General features: G+C 41.6%; 2 protein-coding genes across 6 annotated transcripts in view; one reads left to right on the top strand and one right to left on the bottom strand.

Annotated features, from left to right (window-relative positions):
- Nucleotides 1-21426, bottom strand: part of SMAD4 (SMAD family member 4) — a 111659-nt gene that overhangs the window by 54179 nt on the left and 36054 nt on the right. Inside the window, exon 1 of one of the 5 annotated variants that reach the window (XR_297958.3) lies at nt 4816-4913. The exons of 1 other annotated variant lie outside the window; for it this stretch is intronic. The gene's annotated coding sequence lies outside the window, so the exon portion shown is untranslated. 5 annotated transcript variants of the gene reach the window in all.
- The window catches only part of LOC102159046, a 35952-nt gene continuing 19329 nt past the window's right edge, over nt 4804-21426 (top strand). The window contains exon 1 of the mRNA XM_021084754.1: nt 4804-5248. Coding sequence (XP_020940413.1) covers nt 4804-5248 — 445 coding nt within the window. The remainder of the gene's footprint in view (nt 5249-21426) is intronic.

Below are 21426 nucleotides of genomic sequence, written 5' to 3'. Positions count from 1 at the left end.
AAGCATGTAACAACTGCTTTATTATGAGAATAATTCTGATTTCATGAACCCCTAGAAGATAATGGTCATGGGGACCCCCCCGGAGTCTGTGGACCACACTTTGGAAAACACTGTTTTAAAATTTTGTAAAGTAGGGTGAATTTTAATAGCTAATGACAGAAAAGTACATTTCATAAAATATTCTTTTTTTTTTTTTTCTGTGCTTTTTAGGGCCACACCCGTGGCATACGGAGATTCCCAGGCCAGGGGTGGAACTGGAACTGCAGCTGCTGGCCTACACCACAACAGGCAATGCAGGATCAGAGCCAAGTCTACTACCTACACCACAGCTCACGGCAATGCCAGATCCTCAACCCACTGATGGAGGCAAGGGATCAAACCCGTGTCCCCATCGATACTAGTGGGGTTCGTCAATCACTGAGTCATGACAGGAACTCCTCCTCATAAAATATTCTAAACAAAGGAGACCATCAAGTTACCTAGCTTATTCTTTCAAAAGGAGCTGTATCAGAACTTCCCCTGCAGGTTAGCCCAGGCCTACTAAATATACACTGAGTGGGGCCCTACCTTTTAAAGCACTCTAGGAGTCTGAGGTACTATTTTATAAAACATTGATATAGTCTATGCTAGCCTACACACTTCACTTGACAAATTACCAAAAAGACACTGAAACGAACTGTAATGTCACAGATATACGAAACTAACCAAAAAGACTAATTACACAGAAGTTATGTCATTTTTCTTACTATTGGCTAGCCACTTAATTTCAACATCTATATACGGAAAATTCTTTCTTCAATTAGTTTTTGTAGGAGATATCTAGGACAGACACATCTACCATGTTATGTTCAATAATTCCTGGTTTATCTCACCCTATTAAGCACTACTTCCAGTCATCCTTTTACCAGATGATTCAATTACTACAATGACTGCCCATCTACTAATAACAAATGTTTTAGAATTCATTAGTGAAACCACTAATAACCTTAATTCAGTCTTACATTTTGAAATAATTTTGACTTGAAAAAGACCTGAATTACATACATTCATTTACATTAAGACACAGAAATCATATCTTGGAGTTCCCGTCATGGCGCAGCAGAAATGAATCTGACTAGGAACCATGAGGTTGTGGGTTCGATCCCTGGCCTCACTCAGTGGGTTAAGGATCCAGTGTTGCCTCGACCTATGGTGCAGGTCAAAGACGAGGCTCAGATCTGGTGGAATATGGAGGTTCCCAGGCCAGGGGTAGAACTGGAACTTCCATCCATATGCCACAGGTGCGGCCCTTAAAAAAAAAGAAAAAGAAAAAAGAAAGAAAAGAAAAAGAAAAAGGTAGCTCAACCACTTTAGAACACTGATCTGCACTGAACCACAGTTTCTGAAGCTGGCATCCAGCCATCAGTATTTTGTAAAGCTCTCTGAGAGATTTCAAAGTGTAGAGGAGGTTGAGGACCACTGTCCTAAACTTTGGGAGTAAAAAAGCAATGAAACACCACACAGTTACAAGTTTTTCAAACTGAAATAATTCTCATTTAAAATATAAATGAAATATATTCCTTAAGCTTAAAGGTATTTACAATTATCACCATTTTTCAATTAAGATGTAAAAGTACACTCTTTACAGGCTGTATTAGCTATCTATCTGACCTATGATATAATTTGTAGTAGTAAATAAGCTGACTTTATAAAATTCTGAGGACCTATCATCTTAGTTTTATATATGTAAGTTTTTATCACTAGTTTTTATCCACTCTCATGGCTAAAAAAATTTTTCCTGGATGCCAGTTACACCACGTAATAGTGTCAAGGTGACACAACCTAAAATATCTTGTTCCTGAGAAACTGGAATTTAGCCGCATTCCCTATCACCAAAATTACACATTTTAGAATGATAAAAAAATCCAAAATTTCTAAATCTTAGTCACTATTAAGCAGTTTTTGGCATATTATTATGCAAAAAGTATCATACTAAAAGTTGTACAAATGAATAATATCTAAACATATTTGTCAACTGTTTGAATTTCTCTTTAACACAAGTGAATCTTCATCAACTACAGAGAAAAACCCTCAAAATTTGATAATTTAACAAATGGTATTAAATTCTATGTTATGCTAATCTAACTCTTTTAGCTTTAGCGTAGAAAATAACGAAATAAGGCAGAGCTTCCTTGCCTGCCTGCTTGCATGTCTCACAAGCGTCCTAGCCTAATAAATCTGTTTCTTGCCTAAAAAAAGAAAAAAAGAAAAAAATGAAATCAATCACAACCATTTTAGTTGGGTTAGTTTTATACATGACTGTCACCTCAGAGTCACCTTTAATCATCTCTTAAGCAAAACAAAAGTTTCTAACTACAAAATCTTCTAGGGGAAAAAAGGAAATCCAAACATGTACAATGAGCACTGAAATGGCTAACATGATGTTTAAAAAACCATTCACTCTAAAATCACTGAATAAAAAATGAAAAAAAAAATTAGGCACAAGCTGGGGGGAACAAAACAACTGAAATAAGTAAAGTTTAAACATAAGAAAACAGGCAAATTTTAGACAAGATTAAACACGCATTTTAAATATAAAGAATGAAGCAGATCCTGTAGGGTTAAGTGCCCTAGCAGAGGCCTCAGCAATTCACAGCTCAATTAGAATAGTGTCTAATGATGTTACTATAACACTGGCTCAATCAGAAAAAACAGCTCCAAGCCAGAGAGCTGGAGTGTGACCAGCAGCATAAATTAGTTTAGTACTTGCTCTTTGCTGGGGGGGGGGGGGGGGAATCTGAAGGGGAATGCAGAAAAATGAATTCACACACAAATGGTGAAACAGCTCAATTAAAATGTAGCTTAAGAAAGTGAAGCATAGGTTTGTTTGGTGGGGGTTTTTTTGTTGTTTTTTTTTTTTGTTTTTTTGAAGTGAAGCATAGGTTTTTAGAAATAAGATTTGCTGCTTCCTAGTAAAAGCAGAATTGCTTCAAGCAGCAAAGCCAATGGAAAAGGTCAATGATTCATACAAAACTTATTCCGAAGAATTTCAAAGTGACTTTCCCAGCACAAGTTTTCATTAAATCTGAAACCAATTTGCAGTTTTTCTAAGCTCAAGATATATACGGAGGAATTTAGCCAAACGCAGAAGTTTCTACTTAGGCATTCCCACTTCAGAAATAAAAAATTAAGATGCAATACTTCTTTAAAGTAACCTCACCCCAAAACCTGGAAAGCAAAGAAAAAGCCACTTCTATCAACAGACTCACAAAATGTTCTATCAATTTTCTCTAGAAAGTTTTAATTCCAACAACTTACACCTACATAATTCATCACCGCCCTTAGAACTAAATCTTAAATGTTTGGCCTACCTGTATTACATTCTGTAAACAAAATCATGACATTGTGGAAGAAACATTAATTTTAAAATCATATTTTAAGATGTTAACTACCTCAATCATTTACAACTTGAAATCTCATGTACTAACCATGTCAGAACTTTGCAAAAGAGAAAATAACTCTTAAGCAGAAAAAGAATACACACTAGAAAACCTCATGCATTTCAGATGAAATAAATTTAGTCTAAGTACAACACGGCAAAGATAATTTATGAAAAGTGCAATAAAAATTATTTAAATACAATGCTCTAAATCTAATTACTCTGTAAAATTGTGCATTTCTGTATTTTCTAGTAGGACTAAATAGTTTCAGAAAAAAAGTACTGAACCTCCTTTTTAAACACCCAAATAATCAAACTGCTCCTGAGACTAAAAGGATGCTCATTCTTAAAAAAGTCAAAGGTTGTTAAAAAATTAGCCAAGACTACATGCTTTTAGAAAGTCGATTCAGGCTAAATAAAATTACTCTCCATTATCTTATATTTATTATTCCTAAATAACTGGCAGTTTCACCTTGAACTATGGTGCAGAAACTGAAGGCATTAAGAAACAAAATTAAAAATAAACTACTTAGAAATAAGTATATATATTTAATCTTACTGGGATTTGGGGAAGGAAATAACTATCATTTTTCAATAGTTTTTTTAAACTCCTCTATACCCTCCCACCCAAAAAACACAATCTAGTTAACTACATCCATTTCTTTGAAAAAAAATTTTAAATCTAGTTTAAGAAATCGTAATAGCAGTTTGGGGCATGGGATGGAGCCACCGCCCTACACATCCTACACCAATTTGATGCTCAGTAACTGTAGTCCTAGCAATAACATAAACTATAGCTTTTAGTTTTTTGTTAGGCTTGCGGGGGGAAGGCGGGTGTAAGGTGCTAAGAATGTTTCCTCCACACCGCTATCACCCACAATACTCAAAAAGTAAGTAAACAAATCAAAAGCAGAAATATAAACTGGAATACACAACCAGGAAGAGAAAATATGAGACAAAGAGAAAATAAAATTTTGCCCAAGAAAAGAAATTAGGACACACCATTTACAACTTTCATTTAGACCTAAGGCAATACACTCACTCCAGCCGACCTGATACGCTCGATTGGGAGGGACAGTATTACTCCAAGAACAACAAAGAGGAGAGGCGGCCGCCGCAGGAGTCCCTGTCCGAGTTTAACTAGATTCTGCGACAACTGAGAGCGGAGTTCGGGGCCGGAGGACCCGCTCCGGAGCCCCAGGCACGCTAGGCACCCGGCTCTGGCCGACCTGCTCAGGGGCAGCCGGCCCGGCGGGCCCGACAGGCGGCCGCGCTGGGCCCGCTGGCCTCCCGCGCGCTCCCCGCCGCCACCGCCGGGAGCCCGCCCCGGGGCGGGGAAGCCGCGGGCGGGGTGCGCGGGCCGGGCCGGGCGAAGGGGAGGGGACATGGCGCGTTACCTGGGCTCCAGCGACGGCGAGGGGCGTCCCTTCTCCCTCCGCGGCTCGTCAGCGGGAGCGCCAAGCCCGTCGCTCCCCCGGCGGCCCGGAGCGCTCCTCGGCCCCCGCCCCGGGGCGTCCGCGCCAGGCCGCCCCTCCTCGGCGCCGCGCCGCTGCCCGCGCGGGCCGGGCCGCCTCGAGCTCCCGCGCCGCCCCGCGGCAAGAGGCCTCTCTCGCTGGGCGGCCGGCTCCCCTCACCCGCACCGCCCCCTGGGCGGCCGCGGAGCCGAGGGGAGGGCGGGAAGGGCCTCCCGAGGAGAGCAGGCCGGAGCGAACGCGGGCTCCGCCACCCGAGCCGCTCCGTTACCGCAGCGGAGACGACGTCCACGGCCGTGTTGTTGCTGCCAACTTGTCGAGAAGACACTGAGCATGCGCGAGCGGAGACCACATCCGGGTAATTTCAGGGTTTGGCCCTTCTCCCCCGCAGCTTTCCTTTCTCTCCACTGCCCCCGCCTCCTGCCCCAGTGACGAGAGGGTCGCTCTGCGCAGGCGCCGGCGCAGCAGCATAGTCGGCGGGGAGTCCCGAGTCTCCGCCAGGTCTCCGGCCCTGGCGGAGGGTTCTGCCCTCAAGGGTGGGGGGAGAGGCTGCTTGGAGGGAGTGGTGATCTGACGAATGGGCACCCCTTTGTCAAAAAGTATCCAAGCAACGCAGGAGAGCTTGGCGTGTAGTGGGTGTCCAGTAAGTTTATAAAAAGCGATGAAGTGGGCCGTGTTTTTGAGGACCTGCGTGGGCATGAAAATTAACTTGCTCTAGGGAGTAGGTAGTTGTAGAGGTTTACTTTGAGAAGAAACTGGGATGGACTGCACCTTCCTTCCCTTTTCGCCAGCCCTGGGTCAACTAGATTTGAAGGTGTTTAAACTCTCAGGATGCCTTCCTGGGGTGAAGAGATGCGCAAAACAGTCATGGAACCATAGAATTGAGAACCTGGACAGGTGTTAGGAAAAATGAATGGTTTCTGTTGGAAAAGATTTAGGTGGAACCTCAGAGTTGGAAGGGACTTTAAAAGGTCCAACAATACACCTGTTAATTAAGTTACCTGTTGAGGAGTTCCCTTCGTGGCTCAGTGGTTAACGAATCCGACTAGGAACAATGAAATTGCGGTTCGGTCCCTGCCCTTGCTCAATGGGTTAAAGATCCGGCGTTGCCGGGAGCAGACGCGGCTTGGATCCCGCGTTGCTGTGGCTCTGGCATAGGCCGGCGGCTACAGCTCCGATTAGACCCCTAGCCTGGAAACCTCCATATGCTGTGGGATCGGCCCTAGAAATAGCAAAAAAAAAAAAAAAAAAAAAAAAAAAAAGTTACCTGTTGGATAGGGAATTGCATAAACCCTGCTTTTGACTTTATACTTCCTTTATTTGAAAATTTTACAAGATGAATGCAATTATTTGACATTTTTAAGGTTTCGGAAAATACGATGTACTAATTCTTCTAACAAACCAGTGAAATACTTCTGTTGGGGGTCCCACCAAGACTAATTACTACTAGAAAATTCTAAAGTCATTTCTTAAGTCTTGTCGCCCAGAAACTGTCCCACCTACTCTGTGCACACAGTGCCCTAACCCCATGCTGTGCTGGCTTGCCCAGTCTGGACACTTTTCTCTTCTGACTGACAGCCTCTGCATCTGTCCTCTTCAAACTGGTGTCCTCTGGGGTTTATGAAGACTTTTCAAGACTAGCTTTAAGGGAATTCATTTCCAGATGCCTAAATGCCATGTATACTATAGTCTAAAATTGCCCAGCCTGAGAAAGTACCTGAGGACACAACCTCCCCTTTCAAAACTGTTCTTCCCCTACCTTACAGAACAAAGTGCAAATTCTCACCCATTACTAAGGTGCATCGATGTGAAAAACCTCGAGGACAATTCAGGAGAACAATTCAGAAATTTGTTGTCTGTGCTGAAAAAGTGAATCAAACGAATGAGTTATAAGCTATAAGTTATTTTGCAAGTTAGGTTGTTTTCAAGTCTTTGCTATCGACAAAGTTGAAGGAAAATCTAAGGAGGTGATTTTATAATAGATCAACATGTGATTCTTTGCAATATACCTCAGAAGGAATTAAAAGCATTGAGTAACATTGCTATATTTAAACTTCTTCCTTTCCTATCTGTAGTAGTTATCTATACACATACATCTGGTCATCTCTGCCATATCCTGTTGGCCAGAAACAAATCACAAATCCCACCTCCACTCAAGAGAGGAGACCACAAAAGGGCAAGAACATCAGAGGTGGGATCATATGGGGCCACTTAGAGTCTATTTATTTATTTATGCAAAGGATAATTCCTATAAACTCTGCCTCTGCAGATTTCTTCACATTCCCTTTGCCTGCTTGCTTAAGGGAAACCTGACTTTCCCCTGGGGCACTGCTTCCCCTCCCCTTCTCAAGTAGTGGGTACTGTATTTTCAACCATAAGCCTTGTAGACTGAGCCTGGAGGTGAGGTAGGTGTCCTTCCTGCTCCTCAACACTGCTTTCAGACTCTCTCTCTCTCTCTCTCTCTCTCCCTCCCACTATTAACCTGCAGCTTTAAATCTTGCCAGCCAGTATCCCGCATCACTGCTCTTAGCCCCCTTCATTTTTCCATCATCTGCTTTTGTCAGCCTCTCCAATATCATTTCAGTCTTAATCCTAGGTGGTTGTAATACATACTTAGATGATCATCCCCATTCCCTGACTTCTGCTCCAAGGACCTTTTCCTACCCTAACACAGCCATTTATTCCCCTGGCATAATCATGGGAGCCTTATCAAACATGGCCACTTCAGCACCACAATTTCAAACACCCCACACTCTGAACACTACCTCATGTTTCCATATTGTCCTGTAGTACTCTAACTCCAACAATTCTGCAACCTGCTTATCCACTCTCTTAATCCAATGGCCAGTCATCACAATCACTCCCTTGCACACACTCTCAACCCCCTTCCCCTCTTCCTCCTTTGCCATGCTTACTGGGCAAAAGCACAAGCCAGTTCTCCATCTATTCCATGTCAGCACCCATGCATCAGAATGTGGCTTAAAAAAAATACACAATCACACTGACTAGTTTCACATTAATAATTGCATCACCCTGAACCTCAGAGCTGCCCAGGAATCCCTTCTACTTCTCTCCTCCATTCATCTAGATTTCATACTTTCTCTGTTCTCAAACCTATACCTCTTTCCTTCTCATCCTTATTGTTGATTCATAAACTTGCTTCCTATTCCACTGAGAAAGTTGAAGCAATAATATGAAAACTTCCTAGGAATCTCACCCTCTCATCTACCCATAGCCACTTACCAGCATCTGTAACCTCTTCCCCACCCTCCCTTCTGTTACATAGGTGAGTTTTCCATGCTCCAAGCTAAAGCCAATCCATCTGCTAAGACAACAGACCAAAATATTGTCTTATTTAATCAAGATCATCACCATCGCTCCACTACTTATGCCCCCTCCTCTATCTTATCAAAGTTTCCTTTTCTCCTGGGTGATTCCCACAAGCGTACGAGCAGGTATTATTTCTCCAGTCCTATAAAATCTTCTCTTTGACCCACTGCCACTGGCAGCTACTGCCCGATGTCTCTGTTTCCTTTGCAACAAAACTCCTAAAAGGGTTTTCTATGCTTACTATCTCGAGTTCATCTCCCATTCTAGAGCACCAAAACACATACCATATGATATAGTTAATGTAAAATTCAAAAGCATGCCAAATAACAACACAATGAGATTACATATGTGGCATATACCTAAGTCTTCAGCTGAGAGGGTCTCCCTTTCTTAAATCTATTGTCATGCTTTTTGTGCTTTCATCCTTATCACTCTATCAAAACTGTTCTTGTCAAGGTCAACAATGAACTTGACATTGCTTAAGTCCAGTGACCTATTCTCAATTATATCACCTTAATTGACCTGTTTGTAATAGCTAATACAGCAAATCACTTCATTAGCTTTTTTTTCCCTTGGTTTTCCTCTTCATCACTTCATCAGGTCTCTCCTGCCCTAACTTCTTTCTTCTTTATGGATTCTATCTCTTCTCCCAGGCCTCTAAACCTTGCCATGGCCCAGGGCTCATTCCTTGGATTGCTTCTCTTTTCTATCTCTACTCACATTTCATTAGTGATCTAATCAAGTCTCCTGACTTCCAGTACCATCTAAGATGCATGATATCATTGCATATGATGACAACTCCCAAATTTATATCTTCATCTCAGAAGAACTTCAGATCATGATACCCAGCAGCCTGCTACACATCTTCTCCCACCAATCCGTTCAGCCAGACATCTTTCTCTTCCAGTTGATAAGTCCATTCTCTACCTTGTTTAGACCAAAAGCCCCAGAGTCACACTAGATTTCCCTCTTTCATATACATCTCATGTCTGGCCCAGAGTCAGAGTATCGCTCACCACCTCCACTGCTGCCGCTGGTCTGATCCACTAAAATCGCATGCTCAGTGAGTCTTCTAAAAGCTCTCCCTACTCTCATGCTTGTCCCTTAGAATCCATCCTCAACGTAACAGCCAGGGTGATCCTCCTAAAACATGTCAGTTCATGTTACTCTTCTGCTTAAATCCCTGCAATGGCTCCTCATTTCAGAGTAAAAGTGTATATCCTTACAGTAGGCTACAGGGTGACCTATACCACCACCACACTCCTGATCATTAATCTAATCTCATTTCCGTTATGATTCCCTTCCTCAATGACTCTGCTACAGCCTTACTAACCTCCAGGTTGACCCCAGAAGATGCCAGCCGTGTTCCCAAGGTAGGACCTTTGCCTTGGCTCTTCTCTCTGCCTAGCACACATTTCCCCAGATATCTATGTTCTTAACTCCCTCACCTTCTTTAGTCAAATGTCCTTGTTCTCAATGAGGCCCACCCTGAGCTTTTTAAAATCCCAGCCCATTCTGAACCCCCACTCTGCACCCTTGATTCCCCTCACTCTGCTCTGTCTTTCCCCATAGCCCTTCTAACATACTGTCTAATTTACTTATGTGTTAGGCTTATTGTTGACTGAATGAACAAGGTGTTTCTTGCTTCTATCTGTAAAAGTGAAAACTAGGAATAGATAGGACTCTGAACCCTATTTTATTCTGGCAAAAATATTGTATACTTTAATTTTAATTGTTGATCAAAATTCATAATATGTAACTTAGATCAATTAGATATTCAAAAATTATATTGATAACACAATCAAGGTAAGTATTTTAAACTTAGAGACTCAAAAGGTTTTTTTTTAATTTTTACAGGGAAATATGATAGGCTGATCAATAAAAGTCTTTCCAGCCTAAAATATTATCTTAAAATGTTCAAGGCAAGTGAAATGGAAATACCAGATAAGGAGAAAAAGAATGATGTCAAATTTCTTTTGAAGAAAAGCTTGTTCATGTATTTTTTAAATGGATGATAGATGCATTATGATATTTAGCTTCCCTTGGATACACTCGAAGACTGATGTAACAATCTTATTTTAAAATGCCAATACCTATAATATGCCAGAAATAACAAACTTTGCCATTATTTAAACTTAAGATGAAACATTTTAGATGTGACCTTATAAGTACAAGAAGAAACATAGTTTCTCAAATTTCTTTTAAGGAGGTAAGCGAGAAATTTTGAAGACCGCAGTCCCAAAGTTCCCATTAAAATGTCCTAATTCCCGGTATCCAGCTCTGTCCTGGGCAGGCAAAGGCTTGAAAGCTTTCTCTTCCTTTGTTTTCTTTAATGGCTCCACCTCCTGTGAATTGGAGCTTCCTCGGGGGAGGAGAATATAGAGCTTTAACCTTTTCATCCTGGAGGTGGAGACAGACAGCTCTCACTTCCTGCATTGCCCACCTAGGAAGAAATAGACTAATACATTCTTGTGGAAATGATCTAGCAATTAACAGCTCCAGGCAGGAGTTAGTACATTGACCTTTTAGAGTTAATCTACTGTTTTTTAAAATTATCCGAGTTGCCTTTGAAGATCACTTAACATTGATTAACCTGAGCACTGTAAGTGTTTCTCACATTCCTAAAAGCACTGTGGTAAACTCCTTTGGCTTAAAGTGTGGGAAGTTATGTTTGAGGATGACTGATGTGTATCTGACTACCAAGTGATTTGTCCTTTTAGCTTTAGAGGAGGCCAAAGACTTGATGTGGAAGAGAGAAGATGGGTGGAACCAAGGCTCCATTCTCCCCCATCCTTCTTTCCTTCCTTCCCTCCTTCTTTTCTTCTCTCCTTTCCTTCTTTCCTTCGTTGCTTCTTTCTCTTTCCTTCTTCTTTCTTTCTCTCTCCCTTTTTCTTTCTCCCTCCCTTCCTTCCTTTCCTTTTTTCTTTCTCTCCCTTTGTCTCTCTCTCTCTCTCTCTCTCTCTCTCTCTCTCAATCTCTCTCTCTCTCTCTTTCTTTCCTTAATAAATCACTGTAATAGTCAGATCCAGCAAGGGCCATTAGGGCAGCTGTGGACAGAAACCCTAGGGTGGAAAGGGGTGGAGGCAGGAAGGAAGGAATTAGGTGGGAAAGGAAGGGAAATGACAGCCCACCTTTGGTATCAGTCCTCTAAGTATTCATAGAGGCTGAGAGGCAGCTGAAAGTGAGAGACAGAAGCAATACGTCCCCTCTTTGTCAGCCCTAACCATTCATGTAGTGAATGTTTTAATATCTACGAGGTACCAGGATTCAAAGATAAATTTACTATAGCACATGCCCTTGAGTAGCTCCCAGTCAAGTGGGGGAAGAGTGGAGTGTTAATAGACAGTTCAGTTTCTGTGGAAATGGAATATGTGACAGAAAAGAGAAGGAACAACCCAGTCCTGCCTGAGGACGTTCAAAAGGCTCCACAAGAGTGCCATTTGGGCTAGGTCTTGAGGTAAAGTAGGAGTTAAACAGTAGAAAAGGATTGAGTGGGGACTTTTAAGGCAGAGAAAACAGTCTCAAAGTGTGGAAGTGGTTGGAGTGTTTGTGAAAGTTTAGAAAAAAGTCAATATTGTGTAGCTTTTTTTTTTTTTTTTTTTTTAGCCATATACAAAATGAAACATATGGTTACTTATCACATCATTGTTTGCCTTAACAGACTATTGGAAATAACTAAAATGCTTACCAAAAGGAGGCTGGATAGACAAATTAGAGCACATCCATACTAAGGAATACTATAATAATTCTTGAAGTGAAGTTTTTCGCTATATTTACATGGAAAGATCTCAAATGACAAATGACAAAGCAAGGTCCAGAACAATGTATGTATTAATGCTATCTTTCTTTAAAAAGGAAGAAAAATAATGTCTTTTTTTTTTTTTGTCTTTTTTAGGGCCACACCCAAGGCATATGGAGGTTCCTGGGCTAGAGGCTGAATCAGAGCTGCAGCTGCCAACCTACCCACAGCCAAAGCAATGCGGGATCCTTAACCCACTGAGCGAGGCCAGGGATGGAACCTGCATCCTCATGGATATTAGTCAGATTCATTTCCACTGAGCCATGCCGCTGGGAACTCCAAAGTAATGTCTATTTATGACAATTATGGTTGTATGGAAAGGAGTAGAAATGGGCAGATGGGAGATGGGTGGGAGGAAATTTCGCATTATATACTTTTATCTATCTATCTATCTATCTATCTATTTATTTATTTATTTATTTATTCATTTTTATTTTTGGCCACCCTGCAGCCTATGGAGTTCCCCAGGCCAGGGATCAATACGAGCCGCAGCTGCAACCCACACCGGATTCTTAACCCACTCTTTCGGGCAGGGAAGTAAACCTGCGTCTCAGTGCTCCAGAGATGCTGCTGATCTGTTGTACCACAGTGGGAACTCCAACTTTCTTTTATTTTTGAGCCATGTAGATGGATTCCCCATTCAAAAAATTAAACTGAGGGAGTTCCTGTTGTGGCTCAGCGTTAACAAACCTGACTAGTATCCATGAGGATGCAGTTCAGTCCCCGGCCTCACTCAGTGGGTTAAGGATCCAGTGTTGCCCTGAGCTGTGGCATAGGTTGCAGGTGTGGCTCGGATCCCGCGTTGCTGTGGCTGTGGTATAGGCCAGTAGCTGCAGCTTCCCTTCGACCCCTAGCCTGGGAACTTCCATATGCCCCAGGTGCGGCCCTAAAAAAAAAGTTTCCTCAGAATTTCTAAAAAGAAATAACATAAACTGAAACTTGATTGAAACCTGAAATTCAAAGGGACCAAAATGTATATTCCTCCTCTCCTCCTCCAAGATTCAGTGGTCCTCTAGGATCTCTGATGTTTGCCAGGGTTGGGCTCCCTTTCTTTGTGCTCCTAGACTAGTGTGAGTTCCCTGAGGACAGAGGTTCTCTTTCCTCACTCTCTCCAGAGTGCCTGACACTGAGCTGTGCCTAGAATCTTGGAATGTTTGTTGAATGAATGCATGGAGATAGGAAATGAGACTGGGACTATAGATTTGGGGCCAGACTATAAAGGAAGACAGGCTGATAAGTTGAACTCCAATGGATGACAGATACTGGTTTTTTACAGTTTTATTGAGGTATACTTTACATTTATAAACATTTTTTTAAGGCCATACCTGCAGCATATGGAGGTTCCCAGGCTAGGGGTCGAATAGAGCTGCAGCTGCCAGCCTGTGCCACAGCTTGAGACAACGCTAGGTCCTTAACCCACTGAGCGAAGCTAGGGATCAAACCCGCGTCCTCACAGAGACTATGACAGGTTCTTAACCTGTTGAGCCACAGTGGGAACTCCACATTTATAAACTTTTTAAAGTAGAGAGATGAATTTGAATACATGTATACATCATGCACCCACCACTGCACTCCAGTTTTAGAATACCTGCATCACTCCAGAACATTCCCTTCTTCCTCTCTGCAGTCCTCTCCTCCTCTCCATACCCCAGACCCCAGGCAACCACTGACATGTTTCCTGTTGCTAAGGTTTTGGTTTTTCTAGAATTTCATGTAAATGAAATCTTAACAATGTGTTTTTGTATCTGGATTCTTTCACTTCCCTTTTTTTTTTTTTTTTTTTTTTTTGAGATCCAAAATGTTATTGTGTGTATCAGTAGTTAGTTCCTTTTTATTGTTCAGTAGTATTCCATTGTATGTATATGCAAATCCATAGAAACAGAAAGCAGATTAGTGATTGTCTGGGGATGGGGGCGGGAATTGAGAGATAGAAGTTTTCTTTTTGGGGTAATGGAAATGTTCTAGTTTTAGGTGATGCTGATGGTTGTACAAAATTATGACTAGACTAACAGCGAATTGTGCACTTTAAAAGTTAAAACTTTTAAAACAGAGAGTAGAGTGGTAGTTGCCAGAGGCTGGAAGGCAGAGGAAATGTTGGTCAAAGGATACAAATTTCTATTCATCTAGTTTTTAGATGAATAAATTCTCAGGATCTAATATATGGCCACATGACTATAGTTTTAACAATACTGTATTGTATACTTAAAAGTTGCTAAGAGAAAAGATCTTAAATGTTCTCACCATAGAAAATTGTAATTATGTGAGATGATAGATTTATTAACTAACGGTATAATGGTAACCATTTTGCAGTAGGTAAATGTATCAAATCATCAAGTTGCATACCTGAAATTTATATGATGTTATATGTTAGTGATATCTCAATGAAGGTGAGGGAAAATAAAAAGGTGAATTTTATGTTATATGAATTTAAGTAAGCATCACTAGAGTCCTTAGAGGCAGACTGACTTGGTTCAGGTCCCCATTTAACTCCTGACTAGTATGAGACCTTGGAAAAATTATTCCAAGTCTCAGTTTATTCATCTGTGAAATGGGATAAAAAGAGAACCTCTGTCACAGACCTGTAGGGAGGGCACAGTGAGATAATGTACATAAAACACCTAGCACGGCACCGACATGCTCCTAACCAGTGTTAGCCACTTTTTAATCCACCCATACCCGCCATATCTCAAAGTCTCAAGCTGCAGGTGGTTAAATTGAACCAACAAGAGATTTAAAAAAAACTTGTCCCTATGTTGAGTGATATTCTATAAAATAACTGGTCATTATTTTTCAAAAATGGCAATGTCATAACAGGCTAAAGAACAGTTCTGGATTGAAGGAGACTGGGCAGACATGACAATTACATGCTATGCATGATCCTGAATTGGGTATGAGGAAACAATTGCTATAGAGGGCATTACTGGGATAATTGACAAAATTGTAATACGGACAACAGATTAGAAATAGTATTGAATCAATGTCAGATTTCCTGATTTTGATAACTGTAGTTATCAGGGCCAGGGCAAGGCTGTGGCAAGCAAGGCTTCTGGGGTGCAAAATGTGAAGATGCCCTTTTGGGATCACTCACTCCCAGGCCTTGCTTGTCTGCCCCTGGATCTGGCCCTTGTGGTGATGTAAGAAATGTCCTTGTTTTTAGGAAATACACCTTAAAGTATTAAGGGGAAAGACATCCCATTGTATGCAACTAACCCTCTGAGAATTCAGAAATAATAATAATAATAATATAGGTAGAGAGAGAAAATACTAAGTCATATGTGGGACAATGTTAATAATTGGTGAATAGGGTATATAGAAGTTCTTCGTACTATTCTTGAAAGTTTTCTGTAAGATTGAATTTTTTAAGTCACTTGCCCATGTGATAAAGTTCCTTGAGCAGCAGAGCTGGAATGTGAACTCTCTATGGCCTCCAGCCATCCACCTCCAGCTGTGTGGTGTCAAGCTGTCCTGTGACCTAAATAGCTGTAAGCTGAAGCCAAGGCCTTTGAGGGCCTCCTGACCAGGTACCTCAGGAAGGAAGTGGCACAAGTGCCTCAGAGCCATGTTCCTCCAACATTTCACATGCACACACATTACCCGGGGATCTTGTTAAAATGAAGATTCTGATTCAGTGGATCCGAGGTGTGGCTGGAGTGTCTATGTTTCAAACCAGCTGATACTACCTGTCTTTGGATCAGAGTTCTAGAGGCCAGGCCCTAGAACTGTAGGGCCCGGAACGCTCAGGTTTAAAATGTAGAATTTATTAAGGAGAGGAATAAAGGAAAGGAACATTTAGGAGACAGGCCACAGTTGTGATTCTGTGCACTTCAAATGCTTTTCAACAATTGACAAAATTGACAAAAGTTCAGCTTTCTTTTTTCAAACAGTTAACATGCAGAATGAGCCTACTGGGTGCCATACTTTAGAGTAAGGAATTGAATGATGATAAATATTAACTGAAAGAGTTATAATTCATCCAGTCTTTCCCTTTCTCTTAGAGACACCAAATCATCCTTAAAACAAGACAGTTTTAATCCAACAAGTGAACTTGGCATCTAACATTTTCACATAATGTCACAGGCACTAGAGGGAACATTGCAGGCAAAGAGTGATATAAATGATGATTTCATCAAAGGCAAAAACAAACATTTTGTTAAAGTTGGCATTTGTGCTATTTTAATAATAAAAGAATTTTATAATGAATATTTGTGGCTTTCAGCACTCAGGGTAAAATATCTTACTTTAACATCACCAAAATCTTTTATTTTTAAATCATTTTTCTTAAAAAAAGAAATCATTTTTCTTGGAAGACAACCTTGAGGAAAATAATTAAATTTACCTTGGACCAACATTACAGTTAATTTTTTTTTTGGCCCCATCTATAGCATATGGAAGTTCCCAGGCCAGGAATTGAACCCGAGCCAGAGCAGCAACCCAAGCCACTGCAGTGACAATGCTGAGTCCTTAACATACCATACCACAAGAGAACTCCTACAGCTACATTTTTTTTTTAGAGACTTCAGGATAATCGAGTGCCACTGTTTTGTTTTGTTTCTTTTCTTTCCTTTATTTTTTTGGCCGTTCCTATGGCATGAGAGATTTCTCAGGCCAGGGACTGAACCTGAATCACAGCAGTGACCCAAAAGCTACAGAAGAGACAACACCGAGTCCTTAACAATGAGGCAACCAGGGAACCCTCAGTGCCACCTTTTAGAGGGGAGATATTTGAAGGAGAAGGATGCTGTGAGCATCTGAGCAGCACATACCTCACATCTACTCCTCAGGAAAGAGCCATGTGAAAGATAAGGATGGCTGGTTCTGAGACTCAGCCTTTCAGTGTCCCCCTTCCAAGAAAAGGAGACCAGCAGAACCCTCACCTCTCTGAGGCTCCCAGAGCCCTTGCCACTGCTCTGAAAGCTTTCTTTCCCTTTTTCCTAGTGGCGGCTGCCTCTCTGCTTTTGCTTCTTCCCCTTTCCTTTGCCTGGCTGACTTTCACTTCCCTGGCACTTCTGATAAGCTGCACCCAGCTGATGCCTTTTAACTGTCCCCATACTTCCTGCCCTCTGCTCCCTCCCTGCCCATGGCTAACAGGAACCTTGCCTGAAAGGCAATCCTGGTGGAGGAGAACTGCAGGATCCAGGGTCCACTCCAAAGATGCTGAGGGCCCTTCCTCAGGCCAGACAGGCCAAGCAAGCCTCCTCCATGACTGGGGTACCTGTGCTTCCACACAAGCATGCATCTTTAATCAGCAACGAATGAGAAGGCCCGGAGGCCACTGGTGCAAGGCACTGTTTTCTCTCCAAACTCATTTTCAGGGAGGCTCGTTATCAGGGCTCCTATCTGGTTCAATAATAGCATCTATCCTCTCTAAAAAAGATGCCCTGGCTGGGAAGCCCCCTCCAGCCTGGACCACCCATCTGCTCTCCCTAGCATACAGTTAATTGACTTTTCAGGGGAGCTTTGAATTTGGCCTGAACTTGCCTAAGGCTATACCGGTTAGTTAGAATGAAGGTCCTAACTCCTGTCCTAACCACAGTCCACAAAGTCTCCTTGGAAAGGGTTCTTTGTTGGAGGGTTTGACCCAAACGTCCGGTATTGCAGGCTCATGCCCTCATCCCCTATAGCCTGCTCTCCATCCTCCTGAGAGCAAATCAGAACTGATTCTTTAGCCAAGAAAAAGGCCCCTGTGAACAGGCCTGGGTTTGCCCTTCCTCTCTTCCCCACCTTTCCAATTCTCAGTCATCCATAGGGCCCAACCCTCTGAGTACCAATGACTCCATCCCAGCAGATCTCACCCTGAAAACCACAAGCCCCCACTGGCACTTGATTTCCTGCTGTCTCATGTGTTTGCATTCTCTTTCATTAAGGGACAGTAACACAGAGGTAGGAATTATGAATGGGCTTTGATGTCAGAGAGACAAATGTTAAACTCCTGCCTCCATTGCTATATTCCTAGGCAAGTTACTGAAACTTCGCAGCTTTAGTTAATTCATCTGTAAAAATAGGTACCATCACACTAGTTTAAAGTTTTTGTTGTTGTTATGGATATACCTACAGCATGTGGAAATTCCCGGGCTAGGGACTGAATCCAAACCACAGCTGTGACTATGCTGCAGCTGCAGCAATCCTGGATCCTTTAACCCACTGCACTGGACTGGAGATGGAACCCCCACCTCTGCAGCAACCCAAGCCACTGCAGTCAGATTCTTAACCCACTGCACCACAGCAGGAATGCCCATGTTTAAGTTTTTTTCTTTGAGAATTAACTAAAAATTCTCTCTAACAAAAATACATCGAGTGTCTACTGTTTACCAGGCACAGTTCTAGATGAGGATGTAGTGTATAGGAGACAAATTATTTGTCTTTAAAGAGCTTATATTCTACAACAATAAACATGTAGCCAAACAAATAATATAATAAGTACTGACAACTTTTTTAAAAAGACAATTGAGAATGACTAGATTTTGAGATAAAGTAGAGTAGTATTTTAAATAGGGTCATTAGGGAAGGATTCTGAGGAAGTGACAACTGAGCACAGACCTGAATAATGTAAAGGAGTGGGCTCTGCTAAAGTCTGGAGAGCAGGTGTAAAGATCCTGAAGCAGAAATGTGCCTGGTGTGTTCACATAACAGTAAGATCAGTGTAGATAGGATGGGGTAAGAGAGGGGAGTAAGGTTGGAGATAAGATCAGAGAGGTAATATGTGTGGGAAAGATTTAGCATGTAATAAATAGTCTGTAAATTATTCTCTTTTTTTTTCTTTTTTTTTTTGTGGGGTGGGGTGCATCATGCCTGGAGGTACTGCAATACTGCATGGAATGGACAGAGCAAGCTCCCATTCCAACTTCTAGCTCCAAAAATCCACTTAATATATTATCCTCAGATAGAGGACATATCAGATATTAAACTGATAAGAACAGATGTACACTTGATCTTAGCCAAAAGGCTGAGAAGCGATAATATTCTATAAATTATTCTTAAAGGAGTTTCATTTTCCTAACAAGGCTGTAGGCTCTTTAAGGGCATTCATTCACTGAACAAATATTTACTGAGAGCCTACCAGCTGTCAGGTACAGTGCTACAAGATAGGGATGTAATAATGAATAAGACGGTCATGGAAGAGGAAACTAATAAGAAAATGAGTAGAGTGCAGTGTAGGATAAGAGACAGCTGAGGCTACCTACACAAACTTAGGAGCTGAACTTGGACTCTGGCATCCTGATGCTTGCCATGCTCTTGTGCAATACTGCCTTGGAAAGTGCCCAGTGAATATTAAGAGATGAAAAAAGAGATACCACCAGGTAAATATGAACCAAAAGAACTTGATTTAAGATCACTTAAAATAGACCTTAAAGCAGAAAACATCATAAGGGACAAAGAGAACTTCATATGCAATATAGACTGAGAAGTTATAAAGATTATAATCTCTAAGCACCTAACAATATCACTTCAAAATATATAAAGCAACAACATAGAGAAGCCTGAACAACTTTAATTGGATATTTGACATACAGATCTTTTTAAACTTATGATGGGGTTACATCCTAATAAAAAGTGGGAAATGCATTTGATACACCTAACATACTGAACATCATAGTTTAGTCTAGCTTACCTTAAGCATTAGCTGACAGTTGGGTAAAATCATCTAACACGAAGCCTATTTAAAAATAAAATGTTGAATAGCTCATGTAATTTATTGAATACTGTACTGAAAGTGAAAAACAAAGTGGTTATGTGGGTACAGAGTGGTTATAAATGTATCTTTTGTTCACCCTGGTGATTTTGTGGCTGACTGGGAACTAAAGGCACTGCTGCTGCCTTTAACCCACTGTGCCCGGCCAGGGATCAAACCCACACCTCTGCAGTGACCTGAGCTGCTGTAGTTGGATTCTTTTTTTGGGGGGGGAGGGGGCCACACCCACTGCATATGGAAGTTCCAGAATAGGGGTTGAACCAGAGATGTAGCCACTGCCCTATGCCACAGCCATAGCAGTGTGGGATCTGAGCTGTGTCTGCAACCTACACCACAGCTCACAGCAATGCCAGATCTCTAACCCACTGAGCGAGGCTAGGGATTGAACCCACATCCTCATGGATACCAGTCAGGTTCGTTACCACTGAGCCATAATAGGAACTCCCATGTAGTTGGATTCTTAACCCACTGCAGCACGGTGGGAAATCAATAATAAATTTGAAAGTCTAGATGAAAGGAATACATAGCTGGAAAAATAGAAAATACCTAATGACACAAGAAGAAACAGTTTAAATAGAAAAATAACCATTAAAATATTTGAAATCAGGGAGTTCCCATTGTGGCTCAGTGGTAATGAACCCAGACTAGTATCCATGAGGATGTGAATTCAATCCCTGGCCCCACTCAGTGGGTTAAGGATCTGGCATTGCCATGAGCTGTGGTGTAAGTCACAGACACTGCTTAGATCCTGTGTTGCTGTGGCTGTGGTGTAGGCCGGCAGCTGCAGCTCTGATTCGACCCCTAGCCTGGGAACTTCCATATGCTGCAGGTGAGGCCCTGAAAAGAAAAAAAAAAAAAAAAAAATTGAAATCATAGATTCCCCAACCCCATCAGATATAAACATATGTACATATTTGTTTATATTTAAAAACAATGGGATTTCCCATCATGGCTTGGCGGTAACAAACCCAACTAGTATCCATGAGGACTCAGATTCAATCCCTGGCCTCTTTAGTGGGTTAAAAATCCAGCGTTCCATGAGCCATGATGTAGGTTGCAGATATGGCTCGGATCCTGTGTTGTTGTGGCTGTGGTGTAGACCAGCAGCTACAACTCCGATTGGATTCCTAACCTAGGATCTTCCATATGCTGTGGGTGCAGCCCTAAAAAGACAAAAAAAAAAAGGGGTGTGGAGGAGACTAAACCATAAACAATATTTAAAAGCTATCTAGGTTAAGAAAGAGACAATGATAGAGAAGTTAGAATTCTCAAAATATACATTGTTCTGTGGATTTTACTGTAAAACTGTGAAAATACTTAATTATGAAATAAAGATAAATTTACATTAAAAAACAATCCTGGAATTCCCATTGTGACTTAGCCGGTTAAGAATCCAGCTACTATCCATGAGGATATGGGTTCAATCCCTGGCCTTGTTCAGTGGGGTAAAGGATCCAGCATTGCCGTGTTTCCATGGCTGTGTGTAGGCTGGCAATTGCGGCTCTGATTCAGTCCCTAGCCTGGGAACTTCCAAATGCTGCAGATGCAGCACTGGGGAAAAAAAGAACAAAAAATGGAAACAATCCCTAAAAAGTGAAAACAAATTGAAAAAAACCTAACTGTATACCAGGTTGGTGGCACACAGAGAGGAGCTATTCCAAGTGACTTTATGTTGTGTTAATGTCTTTTTTTTTTTCCCTTTTGGCCGCACCCATAG

Source organism: Sus scrofa, chromosome 1, assembly GCF_000003025.6.
Source record: "Sus scrofa isolate TJ Tabasco breed Duroc chromosome 1, Sscrofa11.1, whole genome shotgun sequence".
In the NCBI taxonomy this organism is placed as follows: domain Eukaryota; kingdom Metazoa; phylum Chordata; class Mammalia; order Artiodactyla; family Suidae; genus Sus; species Sus scrofa.
Note: the sequence above shows the minus strand (reverse complement) of the source record. Positions and strands in the feature narration are given on the sequence as shown.